Here is a 13189-nt window from a genome sequence, read left to right as displayed (position 1 = left end):
GGGCATGTGCACAGACGGCACTACGCTCTTGCACACCCAAGCCTGACTTCTGGCTTCCACGGGCATGTGCACAGACGGCACTACGCTCTTGCACATGTGCACACACAAATACTGAATTTAACTAATTTAAAAAATTTCTCTGTAAGTACCTACCAACATTAAGGGAAAAGACTAAGTCAGTAAATTGTGTGTATATGTGTGTACACATGGGTATACGTGTGTGGATGTGGAAACGAGAGGTTATCAGTATCGTTCCCCAATTGTTCTCTATGTTTATTCATTTACTTATTGAGACAGGGTCTCATGGATGCGGCGAGCCCTCTTGGTCAATGGGCTTTAGGGTCATATCCACCATCAAATCCCCAGCACTGGAGTTGGAGGCTCACACTGCCATGCCTGGCTTTCCCCATGGGAGTCCAAACCCAGGTTCTCCACTTGGATGGCAGGAACTTTACCAACTGAGCCATCACCCCAGTGCCCCAGGTTAACCGGGTTTTAATAAACACCGGCTTTCTAACATGTTCTTCAAATTCATACCATTCGCCTGCATTTCTCATATGTACACCACACCTATATGCGCTGCATCTAAAGGCTGAAAACTTCAGCATAAGAGCCCTGAAGATTTGGGTGGGAGCCTGGAATCAAGGCTCTCACCCCTGCTGCCCACTGGCTATGCCCCAGTGTGGCACCTCACCTCAATGTCGCTGAGAGCCCGCATGTAGTGGGCACCTGGTGGCAAGTGCACAGCCAGCTCTGCCTCATAGGCTCCCTCGCCCTCGTTGGCCGCATCAATTTTCAGCTCCAACACGTTGTCAGCACCAATCAGAAGCGGGGAGTCCCCCCTGTGTGTGGGGGGGAGGTGCTGGGTTTAGGACCAGAGGCGGGGGAGGAGGAGAGGGGACTCGGGTAAGGAGTGGGTCTCCTGGGGCACGGAGGGACAGGGTAGGTAGAGTGGGGGACCCTCTCACACAGTGGCTGCGAGCTGAAGCTGGGGCACACATAGGTCATCTTCCCCACAGTCCAGGATGATCCGGGTCTAAAGGACACAATAGTATGTGTGGGTAAGCTGAGGGCTTGTGAGGTTTAGGAATCACCTCAGAGCTCAGGGAACAACAGTGCCTCCAGGGGTCCCTTCAGACTTCGGGGAGTGGGGAATGGGGTACAGTGCAAAGGTTTGGGGTGATGCCAAAGTTCTGGTGATAGTAGGGCTTGAGTCTACAGCAGTGGTTGGGGGACACTGAGATTTGGCAAATTTCATCAGGATTTGAGGGTGACTTCAAGGTTCAGGATTTCCTAATCTTAATCCCTTTACCAGGGATCTTGCACCCTCCTTGCTTGTCCCGCTGTCCCTACCTGCTCCAGGACATGGGTTTCTCCATGCAACACCACATTAGGGGCTACTCCGGTCTCTTCTCGGGGCAGCGACACATTGAGGCTGAGCACAATAGGGCTCAGCTTGTCCCGGAAGTCGGCCTCATCCTAGAAGAGGGCAAGAGTCTGGCTATCCTGCTGCTGGGCCCACACCCTTTGCTGGAGCCTGCAGGGAGAACCCTGCACACCCAGCTCCGCCCTTTCTAGCCTGAGCGTACTCGAAGGAAAGCCTCAGTGGTGTGGCAGATAGTTCTGTTTCTTCCGCCCAGGTCCAGGCTCAGGGTGAGGCTCGCCTGTTGGGAGGCCAGCAGGAGCACGCGGCGGCCCTGCCGGGGCTTCTGCAGGTCCAGCTGCAGCTCTGCCTTCAGATCTGCCAGGCAGGCATGCAGGAAGGATCTAGGTCTCCCTCTAGTGGAGACAACCAGACCTCCCTTCCTCCAGCCCCTCCCTCCACACCACTCACGCAGCTTCTGAGGAATGTTGTGTCCTGTTGCTCCCACACACATCTGGATGTTGAAGCTGCAAAAACGAGAGCAGGTTTGGGGGTTGGGGCCTCTCTAAGGTCCCAAACCCCTGCCGAGTCTGTGACCTCCGCCTCCTCACCAGCTGACTGGTGTCTGGGTCTGTTCCAGGACACAGTTCTTCAGGGTGGGATTGAGGGAGTCTTGAACCAGCAGTTGGACAGTGGCCATCACCACAGGCTGAGCTCTGATGGGATCAGAGGTGGCTCACCACCGTGTCCCTGCTGACCCAGCCTCCTCTGATGATGTCGCCCTTCCTCCTAGCCAGTGCTCACCTGTACACAGCCACTTTGCTCGCCCCATAGGCTCCCACTATCAGGTCTATAGGCAGAAGGAGAAGGGTCAAAAGTGGGCATTAGAGTAGGCATGGAGCAAGTCTTTATCTTCCCAAAAGTCCCTCACACCATCAGCCCCCTGGAGGTTCTGCCCCCAAGCCTAGCCTCCCAGCCACACAGACAAGTTAGAGCCCACACCAGGCACCAGGCAGGCCAGACATGGACCCCCAGCTGTTTGTCCCCCCATGTTTCCAGTAAGCACCCAAAGGCCTGTCGTGACTAGGTTGGATGCAATCCACGGGCACCTGGGTATCCATTGTCATCGATGTCTACAGCACCACGAAGGGAGAAGCCAAAGCCAGAGCCTGCGGAGAAGGGGCTGTCCAGGACCTGGGAGGGGCGTGGACTCAGCCCCTCACTCTGACCCAGGAACACCAGCACTTGGCCCTGACCACTGGGACCCCCATAGGGGGCGGCCACAGCGACATCTGGAAGGAGAGAAGAAATGTGTCTGTTTGTGATTGTAGTCTCCCCAGGGGAAGCTGCCAGTCTCTCCTGAGTCTTCTCTAGGGAGGCCCTGGGAGACCAGGAGAAGGGTACAAAGTCTGTATCAAGGAGGCAGGAGAGAGATCAGTCAAGTATTAACGATATAAAAGCTCCAATACCCTCACTGTCCATCAAGGAAATGCGCAGACAAGATTCCATTTACTCCTGATAATTGGGGGTCGTTATCATGTTCACTCTTATTAGTGCTAATTTGAGACAGGGTTTTTTGTTTTGGTATAGTTTTGCTTTGTTTTGTTTTTTTGTTTGGTTGGTTTTTTCTGAGATATGGTCTCTCTTTGTAGCCCTGGCTGTTCTGGAACTTCCTTGAAGACCAGGCTGGCTTCAAACTCACAGCGATCTGCCTGCCTCTGCCTCCCTGAGCTGGGATTAAAGGTGTTCAATACCAGGCCCATGAGACGGGGTGGTGTATGTGACAAATTAGCCTCTAATTATTTAAGTAGCTGAGAAGGACTTTGAATTTCTGGCCCTCCTGCCTCCACCTCCATTGTGCTAGGAGGACCTGGTACGGACACCACCACACCTGGCTTGTGCCGGGATGAGGCTTTGTGCATGTTAGGAGGGTTCTCTATTAGCTCAGCTATAACCCTGTACCCTTAATTCCTATTTTATTTTTTTTTCTTATTTTTTTCTTTTATTTATTGGGAAAGGGAAGAGATGCCATGGGAGAGGAAAGGCAGGCACCTTAAGAGGTGGATGGGCCGAGCCCCCAGCCAGCCCTGAAGGGGGCACTGCTTCCAGGAGTCATTAAAAAAAAAAGAAAGAAAGAAAATCATACAACCAAAGGGGAGGCGGTGGAGGGCAAACTTAATTCCTATTTTAGAAGAAGATTAAATAACTGAGCCCAGACCGGGGTAGCATACTTCTTAGTATGTATGAGGTTCTAGATTCAATTCCCAGTATGATAAAAAAAAAAAAGTAGGCCTCTACACCTTTAATATCAACATTCTTGAGGCAGAGGTAGGCAGATCTCTGTGAGTTCAAGGCCAGCTTGATGTACATTCTGAGTTCCAGGCCAGTTAGGGCTACATGGTGAGACCCCGTCTCAAAACATAAAATCAAACTGAACAGCAAATACAAACTAACTGAAGCCTATCTCCCAGATGCTAACTCGGTTTCACCTTCACCCTGCAGACAAGCTCACAGTCACAACACAGGTGTATCACCACCAAAGCCTTTAAGACCTTCCCTGAGAGTGTATCTGATAGTCTATGGACATGCTCATAGGCCACGTCTATGGTGTGGGAGGTCCTTCTGTCCATGTGTTGCTTTTATGGGTTTATGGATAAAGAAACTGTCTTAGCCTGTAGATAGGGCAGAACTTAGGTAAGCGGGGAAAACCGGACTGAATGCTGGGAGAAGAAAGGCGGGGAGGTGGGGCATGGAGCCGCTGCAGAGATAGATGCCAGTCAGAACTTTAGCTGGTAAGCCACAGCCACGTGGCGATATACAGAATAACAGAGATGGGTTAGTTTAGGATATGAGTTTAGCCAGAAATATGCTTAAGCTATTGGCCAAACAGTATTGCAAATAATAATGGTTTTCTGAGTGGTTATTTCGTGGCTGGGTGGCTGGGACGAACAAGCGACCCTTCCCCCAACACGTATATGTGTCTTAATCATCTTTCCTCTACCTTCTGATTTTGTTTACACCATGTCTTTGTGATTTCCTTGATCACCATAATCATAATTCCAACAAAAAATGTTTAATCCCAGCCATCAGGACAGAGGCAGGTGGCTTTCTGTGAGTTCAAGGTCAGCCTGATCTATGACTACTTGGAGAGTTCCAGGTCTGCCAAGGCAACGCAGTGAGATCCTGTCTCAAAAACAAAAACACAACCGAGGCCTCTGACCACGGCGGTGTCCTCGAGTTAGTGGCCTCCTGTCTGTTCTGGTCTTGGTTTTCGTGGCTTTGACCATTTGTCTCACTGTTCATTATTTCGGCCTTCTTGCCCCATGGCCAGTTTTGAGTCAGCCTGGCCAGACTCTATCTGGAGCTAATTCAGCTCAGCGTTGCAGAGACACAGAGCAGATGGGGGACTATGGCTCCTAATCTCCAGCCGTCCTCTGAACCCATGGGGATCCCCACTGCGCCTGTTTCTAACCTTCTCCTGTCTCCTGAGCTGTCAGCCCCATTTTCTTCTATAAGGGACCCTACTGATCACTCTCTTCCTGCTTTCTCCATGTGACCCTTGCACTGGCACCTCCTGCCTCTGGATGGAGTGTCTGCACCCCTAGGCATCACAAGGGCTCTCGTCTGGCTGAACCCTCCAGTTCCCCCACATTTTCTGTCTGTATTCATTACACTCTCCATTCTGCCAAATGAAAACCATCTTCCTGCAGCTCCAGCCCCACTCCACAGTGGCCTCCTTTTCCTTTCACATCGGGTTCGTGACAGAGCTGTCTGCACTGCCTGCTGGGAGAGCCACCTCTGCTCATACCCTGCCCCTGGCCCCAGTGACCTTCTGGTCCCTAAGGTGCCCTTTGTTGGTTGGGTTTGTTTTTTGTTTTTCAAGACAGGGTTTCTTTGGAGTCTTTCCTGGAAATCTCTATGTAGACCAGGCTGGCCTCAAGATCACAGAAATCCACCTGCCTCTGCCTCCCGAGTGCTGGGATTAAAGGTTGTGCACCACCACTGCCAGACTAGTTTGACTGGTTTTTTGTCAGAGGGTTTTAAGTATCCCAGGCTTCTCTCCAGCCTCTTAGGTAGCAGAGGGTGGCCTGCCCTTCCTGCCTCACTTCCTGGGTGCTAGGATTACTGGTGAGCACCACCGTACTGGCCTGGGTTGGTTCTGGTCCCTGCCACCAATGAGCTCATCCTCTCTAAAGCCCATGTTGCATCCAACTGTACCTTTCAGGAATGAGGGGCCCACTTGGCCCATCCTTCCTCCTCCTCAAAGTATTCTCTTAGAGTTTTGGACCACCAATCTCCTGGTTCCTCTTCCACATGTCTGAACACTGTTTCCCAGAGTCACCTTCGCTGGGTGTCCCTAAATGCTCTTGCTTCCCACGGTTCTACGCTGGGCCTCTTCTTACCTCACAGGCTCTGGATCCCATCCACTCTTCCCCATTCTTTCTCTCATCCTCAGCCCTCTCTGGCGAAAGTGTGGAAAGTCAATCAGTGCTCGCCATATTTCTTCCTACTACGCCCAAGGCTTTCACGCCCGGCTAACCCAGAACTGAACTACAGACTCCTCGCTCCCCACTCCCACTCCACCCCCTTCTCTTCCTGACCCCATATTCCATTTCCCATCCAGCCTTAATAGGCCAAGCCCTAAATATCTGTTAAAGTCACGGCCTCTCTGACTCCATTCTCCAAACCTGCAGGCAGAAGTCATCAAGCTGGGATCTAGACAAACTGTCCTAACTGGATTCCTCGAACTCTGATACCCGCTCTCCAGCCAGCCGCCAAGCCCTCTCTGGCTCCCGCTGCCCAAGGTCTCAGCCTCCCTCATACTGGGATTCCAGGTGTACTCCATCCACCACGACTGCCTTAAGTCCATCGTCGTTAGGACAATTAGCCCTCTTAAAGTTAAAAACAACAGCTCTTCACTCACCGTTATAGCCATCCCGGTTGAGGTCACCCAAGGGTGCAATGGCAGATCCAAACCTTCCATAGAGTTGAGTGCCGGTCAGCAGGAGAGTAGGTGTGCCCAGGGCATGGGGGCCCCTAGGCTGCAGAAACAAGTATACGCGGCCCACCTCGGCCAGCTTGCGGTCTGCCCTGTGCTCCATATACAGTGGAGCCCCCACCAGTAGGTCATCCCTCCTGCGGATCAGATGGGCAAGGTTAGGTGCAGCTAAGCTGGGAAGACGCTAGGAATGAGGGAAGTTCTGGGCCACCCTTGGGACAAGATGAGGGTGACTCCTGCCGCTGGCAGTTGAAGAACCAACTGGGTACGGGTGATCCACGCCCTCCTCTCACCCGTCCGCGTTGACGTCAGTTACTGCCACGGAGTGCCCGAAATATGAAGCCATCTACGAGATGAAGAACACTTTAGTCTGTGCTTCAAAATCCTCTGTCATCACCCTCATATCCCGTAAACCATCCTGAGGGCCAATTCCCTGATTTTGGCCACTCCCCTGGGGCCACCGCCCTCACCTGCTCTCCGTGCAGCCGGTGCAGCGGCTGGTAGTAGGAGTTCAAAATTTCCACCTGCACGGGAGAAATACACCCACGTGCATCATTCATGCTCCCTCCGCGGCTTCCCACTCTCATTGAGGAAGGGCAGGGCACTGGCTAACGTGGGGGAGTAAACAAGAGGACGAGGGTCAGGGTGTTCAGAACATCAAATGGTGGGAGAGCGGGCACTTACCGCTCCTAGGGTCCACCTCCAAGTGGGGGCACCGAATACGTACTCTGGGGAAAGCGAGGCTCAGCAAATCAGATCCTTAGTATCCTTTAGTCCATCCTCCCATATGGACCCTGGGGAAATTGTATGGAGGTGCTCCTCCTGCCCCGGGGCTCCCCACCCGTCCCTAACAGCATTCCTTGCCTGTGGTGCTCAGATCCCCATCGAACTCGCCCACGGCCACCGAGTACCCTGAAAACGCAACACAGTTTAGCGTTTAAAGCAACAAGGAAGACCTCGGTCAGGAAAGGAGGGCCGTGAGTACCGAGGTTATCAGTACAGACTGCATTGGGCAGGTGGAAAACAGAGGCGGGCCCGAGGTCTCACTTGAGTCCAAGGAAAGAAGGGCGAGCCAGTGTGGATGCAAATTGGACAAGTGTAGGCGAAGAAGCGGGGACAGGGAACGGGGTGCCTTTGTGCTGGGGTTGACTACCCAAGATTGGCTTTAAGGCTCGAACAGAGGCGGGACCTGACTCTCTGAGAAGGTCGGAAAGAAGGTGCCAATGTTACCCCGGTAGCCGTCGAAGTACACTGGGTTGCTGGAGTCGAAGGTGAAACGTTGGTTGGGCACATGCCACAAAAGGGTACCCGGGCGGTAACTAGAGATGATATTCGCAATTGGAACCCGAACCAGGAGACCTAGGAAGGACACAGGGACAGGAGGTGTGGGGCCCCAGACACCTGGGTCTCCCCAAACTACGAGATGAGAGTGGGTTGTATTACTGAGTACATACCTAAAAAGAAGTAGCCGCCAGGGGCGCCAAGCACTAGCTCCCCAGCCTGAAAGGGAAGTCCTGGTCATGAGAGAGTCCCCTGTTCTGGAACAACCCTAAACCACTTTGCCAGCACGATGTTCTTTTGTTTGTTTTTCAGACAGGGATTCTCTGTGTAACAGTTCTGGCTCTCCTGGAACTAGTTCTGTAGGCCAGGCTGGTCTCGAACTCACAGAGATCCGCCTGCCTCGGCCTCCCTAGTGCTGGGATTAAAGGTGTGCACCACCATTGCCTGCCGTACTGTAAGATATTCTCATATTCACCACCACACCATCTCCTTTTAAGAGGAGTCTCACTTTTTAACCCAGGCTGGCCTCAGACTTGCTATGTAGCCCAGGCTGGCCTCAAACTGGGGATCCCCCAGCATCAGCCTCCAGGCCTAGCTCTCTATTTGCTTTTGCCTGCAACTTGCCTGGGTCACCGCAGAGCTGAAGCCGGCTTCACAGTATCGCTTGTCTGCGTCTACAAGAGGCAAGTGAGGGTCAGCCAAGGGAAGGCTCCGGGAGTTTGCGCTTGATAGAGGAGTCCCGCGTGGGCGAACAAAACTATGAGGGGCCGGGAGGATATGGAGGAGGAGCCGGGAGGATATGGAGGAGGAGCCCTAGGGGGAGTGGCGTAGCAGAGGGCACCAGGTTGGTGGTGGGGCGGGGTTTGCATCTATCAGTGGGCGGAGACAAAGGAAGAAGAGCGCTTACTATAAAATTCTGAGTAACTCGAGCTCATGATGTTGCTGCGACATGGTGAGAATTCTGCGCGGCCTCCGCTTTGGAGCTGAGCCACGAAGCAGCCGCCTACCGGAGTCTTCTCTGCCTCATCGTTCTTTTCTAGGACATTCCAGTGCTGCCAGGGGGCGCAGGCCTAGAGCAGAGCCACGGGAGAGTGGGGAAAGAGCGCGATATTCGGGCTTCCCCCGTCGTACCACTGCCCTGGACTTGCTCCCTGTGACTGCCCACAGTACCCACCACAATGACGTCATTCCAGCTGACGACCGAGGCCCCAAGTCCTTGTCCGGTCTTGAAGGTTTGAAAAGACTGGTAGCCTAAGTGACGGGTCTCATCCCCTGGAAGGCACAAGAAAGGGTGGAGCTCTGGATCCCCGCCATCCACTTCCACCTGGCTTCCCCTTTCCCTTCCATGCCGGAGACTCACTAAAGTCGAAGGACAACGAAGTGCAATTGCCACCAGTGGCCTTCCAGGGGCACAGGAACACGCCACCAGTCTCCTCCTGACTTGCGCTTAGGGCCCTCGGGGCGCCCACCACGATGGACACGCTGCATAGGAAAGCTGGGTGAGCACAGCTCAGGGTCTTTCCACACTGCCCAGTGTCCACCACCCCAGTAGTACCTGGAAGGACGTGTGGCACAGGAGACACTGGACCGTCTTTCCTCACAGATACCCTATTAGGGTCAACCACTTCACTTTAGGGACAACTGAAACTGGACTCTTAGGAATTTCACCAGGGACTAAACCAGTTGGTTTGGTTTGAACAGGAAGGGTTTAATACTCCTCACACTCGTCCCCACTCCCTCCCGACAAGAACCAGACAAACCAAACCGTCTGCCTTGTCAAACTTAATAGATTCCCTTAGTGAGAACGGTTGAATGGTGAAGGGGGTTGGAGAGATGGCTCAGGTTAAGAGCACTGACTGCTCCTCCAGAGGTCCTGAGTTGAATTCCCAGAAACCACACGGTGTCTCACAGGCATCTATAATGAGATCTGATGCCCTCTTCTGGCGTGCAGGCATACATGCAGACAGAATACTATACATAACAGATTATATATAATATATATTATATTATACACACACATATAAAGAATGACGAGGGTGCGGAAAGCTGAAGTGGGGGTGTGCAATGCTGACAGAGTTGGGGATCCTAGAAGACCCAAGTTTAAATCAGCTCTGCCATATGTAAATTAGGGGTAATATGGAGCAATTATGCTGTTGGAAGAGTAAATGCAATACGTGTAGGAGAGGCATTTAGTGTGCCCTCAGTCACGTGCTTTTATAAAAGTGTGTGTTGATAAACACACAGGATGTTTATTAAATTGTGTCCCTGGGACCAGTGCTTGGGGAAAGAAGCAGCAGAAGAGGAAGGAAAAGATTTCAGGTCCTGTCAGGCCATCTGAGTTAACACTCAAGAGTTTGAAGACAGGAGATTTTTAAAGATTTTTTTTAGATTTGCTTGTTTGTTTGGCTGGTTGGTTTTGTTTTTTGAGAGAGGGTCTCTCTGTGTAGCTCTGGCTGTCCTGGAACTCACTGTGTAGACCAGGTTGACTTCAAACTCACAGGGATCTGCCTGCCTCACTTCCCATCAAAGGAGATGTGCCATCACACCCATGGGGCTCAGGAGTTTTTTTTTTTTTATTTGATAGAGTAGACCAGGCTGGCCTCGAACTCACAGAGATCTGCCTGCCTCTGCCTTCCAAGTGCTGGGATTAAAGGTGTGCGCCACCACCACCCGGCTTGACAGAGTCTTCCTATGTGGCTCTGGCTATTTCATTTGTGGTAACCAACCTACCCAGCCTCCCGAGGGCTGAGTTTACAAGCACATGCCACCACATAGCTATAGAATCGTCAGAGCTGAGGCAACCCCAGATCCTTTCCCCTTCAAGGACAGTCTCTGGATGCAAGTCATCTTGGGAAGGGGGCCTGGCTTTTGATGAAATGGCTCTTTTAGGCAGAGGAAATGATTCCTTACACAGTCATTATTCTACCCTGGCCCAGGCATCCAAGTGTCCATCAGGTTAAACACAGCTATGAAGAGGAACCAGGAATCTTAGCAGTTTGATCTCAAAAATGCTTACTATTAATAATCTATCATCACTTCTTTTCAAATATCTGTAACTTGGAAGGGGATGAGGTTGAAAATGGAGAAAGGGAAGATGCAGTGGGTGGGCACTCATATCTTTGCCAATTTTGGATGAGTGGCTGCGGGTAAAGCGTGTCGTATCACTGACCCTTGCGGAAAAAGAAGACACTAACTTTTACCTTTTTTGTCAGTGTTCATCTTCCCACTGGAAACCCTCCCCGGCACCCTCACTGGAACCTGTCCCTCCCCAGAGTCCTGACAGGAGCTCAACCCAAACAGACACTAGATTCCACCTTGCTCAACTCGGGAAGGCATGGCCACAGAGGCAATGACAGAAGGCAGTCCTCTCTCAACACCCGTGTCTCCCCTTGGTGCTCACCTCCCGTGGCTGTCCTTGTGAAAGTCCAGTGAAAATCCAAAGTGGCTGCCATTGGGACCTGCATAGACAGTGAGCTTCACAGGATCCAGGTTCAAGGCCCAGGCTGGAGGAGCAGAACTAGGTCCTAAGAACAGTGCCCACTGAAGGAGCCACAGGGCATGCCACATACACGACGCTCCAGCCATCTGCCTTCTCCCCACACCTCCTAAACAGGAATGAGCCAGCGCTTTCCTCTTCCCCAAAGTTCCCACCACCGGAAGTTTTGACTTATCAAACTGGAGCTCAAAGTAACTGCTGAGCAGCAGGCATGGCAGAGAGCAATAGCCTTTAGATCACATGGTCTATAGAACCGCCAGGAAGGGGGACAGACCTCTAGGGATGGACGCTTATTGCTGGAAGCTGTCGCTCATCCTTTTGTCCAGGACAGTTTATCTCCTAATCCTGCTGTTTCTGCTGCTTGGCTGCATCCCTCGAAATCTTTTTTCCTCTCTTTTCTTTCTTTTTCCTCTTTCTCTTTTCTTCCTTCCCTCCTTCTCCTCTTTCTTCTTCTCCTTCTCTGCCTCTCTCTCTCTCTGAGCTGGAACTCACTCTGGCCAGGCTAGCCTGGAACTCAGAGATCCACCTGCTTCTGCCTCCAGAGTGCTGGGATTAGAGGCGTGTGCTGCCGCCACCCAGCTTTGAAAACCCTTCTCATCTCCACTGTCCCTCTCTGTCCGGGAAAGCGCAGCTGTGAACTGGCCTGTTCTACTTCACCGTGGCCCAGAGTTGAGCAGTTCTTTCCTCCCCATTTAGCTGACTGTCCTGCTCTTGAACACTGTATGACTTGGCCAGAGGTGGAGGAAGGAAACTGCTCTTCCCTGATAAGACCCGAGGCTGCCATCATTCTGAGAACAGCATCTACCCACTTCTTCCTCCTAGAGCCTTTGGACAGCCTCGGACAGCAGTATTGGTTCATCAGTTTTCTCCACGTTGCACCAAGTCCTAGTGCGGCTACCCTAGTGCCTTCAATACTGGGGGAAGGGTGGTGAACAGATCCTGGTCTAAGAGGAAAGGCGATGGGGCTAAAATGACATCATGCTAAGGTGTACTGTTCACAGTCCCTGAATTTAGGCACCAGCTGTTCAGGTGGACAGCTTCACTCCTTCTTGGGTGACAGGGTACACCTAGCCATAAACAACTGATTCTGAGCCAAGTGGCGGCAGCACATGCCTTTAGTCCCAGCATTCAGGCAGGACGATCTCTGTGAGTTCAAGGCCAGCCTGGTCTACCAATCGAGTTCCAGGACAGTCAGGGCTGTTACACAGAGACACCCTGTCTTGGAAAACAGACAGAAAAAGAATGGATTCTGGATGGCATCCTTGGGCTGGCCCCTGATGACCCTGATGCCACTCTTTACAGGGTTGAGTATCCGAATCCTTTCTGCTGTCCCAGCACGTGCTGCTGCCAAAGTCTTCCTAAAGGATGGAGGAAGCAGACAGTGACAGAGTGGAAAGGGTCAAGCTCCGAGCAGAAAGGCTTTTTCTGTGGGTGAGGGAAGTAGAGGAGCACCACGCCCTGTTGGTCTTGTGAGCCTTTGGCCCCCAAAGCAAAGAAATAACATAGCCACACCCTCCTTTTAGCCTGTATTCATTCTCTCTCTCTCTCTCTCTCTCTCTCTCTCTCTCTCTCTCTCTCTCTCTCTCTCTCTCTCTCTCTCCAGTACTAGGAACAGCCACACACCTGTAAGACAAGTGCTTTATTACTGAGCCATGCACTCAGGTTTGATCTTCATTTCTGATTAAATTAACCACTGCCTTACCTTACTTGGCCAACCTATCCCATTTTGAAGTCCTTTTAGCTCCTCCTTTCCTCTCATACTTCATCACCTCAGCAAACAGCTAAAGATTTTATCCTCCACTAAGTGAAACTCCCTGTGGGTTTTACTTAGGCCTTTCTTCACTGGTGTTCTCAGTGCCGCCCTCATGGCAGGCATGCAATGCTTCCGTCAGAAGGATGCTCCACATGGCCTCTGCTGAGCCCCCGTCTTCCCGCTCTTCTTCCCCGAGGCTTCCTGCATTGCTGGCGTATTCTGTGTAGCCCAACAACGGGAACTCACATCACATTGTAGTTGTTTGTTTTTTTTTTTTTTTTTTGAGACAGGGTTTTT

The 13189-nt window shown here is 52.0% G+C and overlaps 1 protein-coding gene across 1 annotated transcript in view; it reads right to left on the bottom strand.

Moving 5' to 3' along the window:
- Itga2b (integrin subunit alpha 2b) overlaps window positions 1-11228 on the bottom strand; it is a 17748-nt gene extending 6520 nt beyond the window's left edge. Inside the window, exons 1-20 of the mRNA XM_005369104.3 lie at window positions 11044-11228; window positions 9004-9125; window positions 8818-8915; window positions 8551-8713; window positions 8268-8317; window positions 7817-7862; window positions 7593-7721; window positions 7227-7274; window positions 7047-7090; window positions 6833-6886; window positions 6656-6708; window positions 6288-6499; window positions 2473-2655; window positions 2168-2213; window positions 1975-2079; window positions 1835-1890; window positions 1590-1741; window positions 1354-1479; window positions 969-1036; window positions 695-842 (exon numbers count right to left, since the gene is read on the bottom strand). Coding sequence (XP_005369161.1) covers window positions 695-842; window positions 969-1036; window positions 1354-1479; window positions 1590-1741; window positions 1835-1890; window positions 1975-2079; window positions 2168-2213; window positions 2473-2655; window positions 6288-6499; window positions 6656-6708; window positions 6833-6886; window positions 7047-7090; window positions 7227-7274; window positions 7593-7721; window positions 7817-7862; window positions 8268-8317; window positions 8551-8713; window positions 8818-8915; window positions 9004-9125; window positions 11044-11228 — 2088 coding nt within the window. The remainder of the gene's footprint in view (window positions 1-694; window positions 843-968; window positions 1037-1353; window positions 1480-1589; window positions 1742-1834; window positions 1891-1974; window positions 2080-2167; window positions 2214-2472; window positions 2656-6287; window positions 6500-6655; window positions 6709-6832; window positions 6887-7046; window positions 7091-7226; window positions 7275-7592; window positions 7722-7816; window positions 7863-8267; window positions 8318-8550; window positions 8714-8817; window positions 8916-9003; window positions 9126-11043) is intronic.
- Window positions 11229-13189: the final 1961 nt, after the last annotated feature.

This window comes from Microtus ochrogaster, unplaced genomic scaffold (genome assembly GCF_000317375.1).
Source record: "Microtus ochrogaster isolate Prairie Vole_2 unplaced genomic scaffold, MicOch1.0 UNK44, whole genome shotgun sequence".
NCBI lineage: Eukaryota > Metazoa > Chordata > Mammalia > Rodentia > Cricetidae > Microtus > Microtus ochrogaster.
Note: the sequence above shows the minus strand (reverse complement) of the source record. Positions and strands in the feature narration are given on the sequence as shown.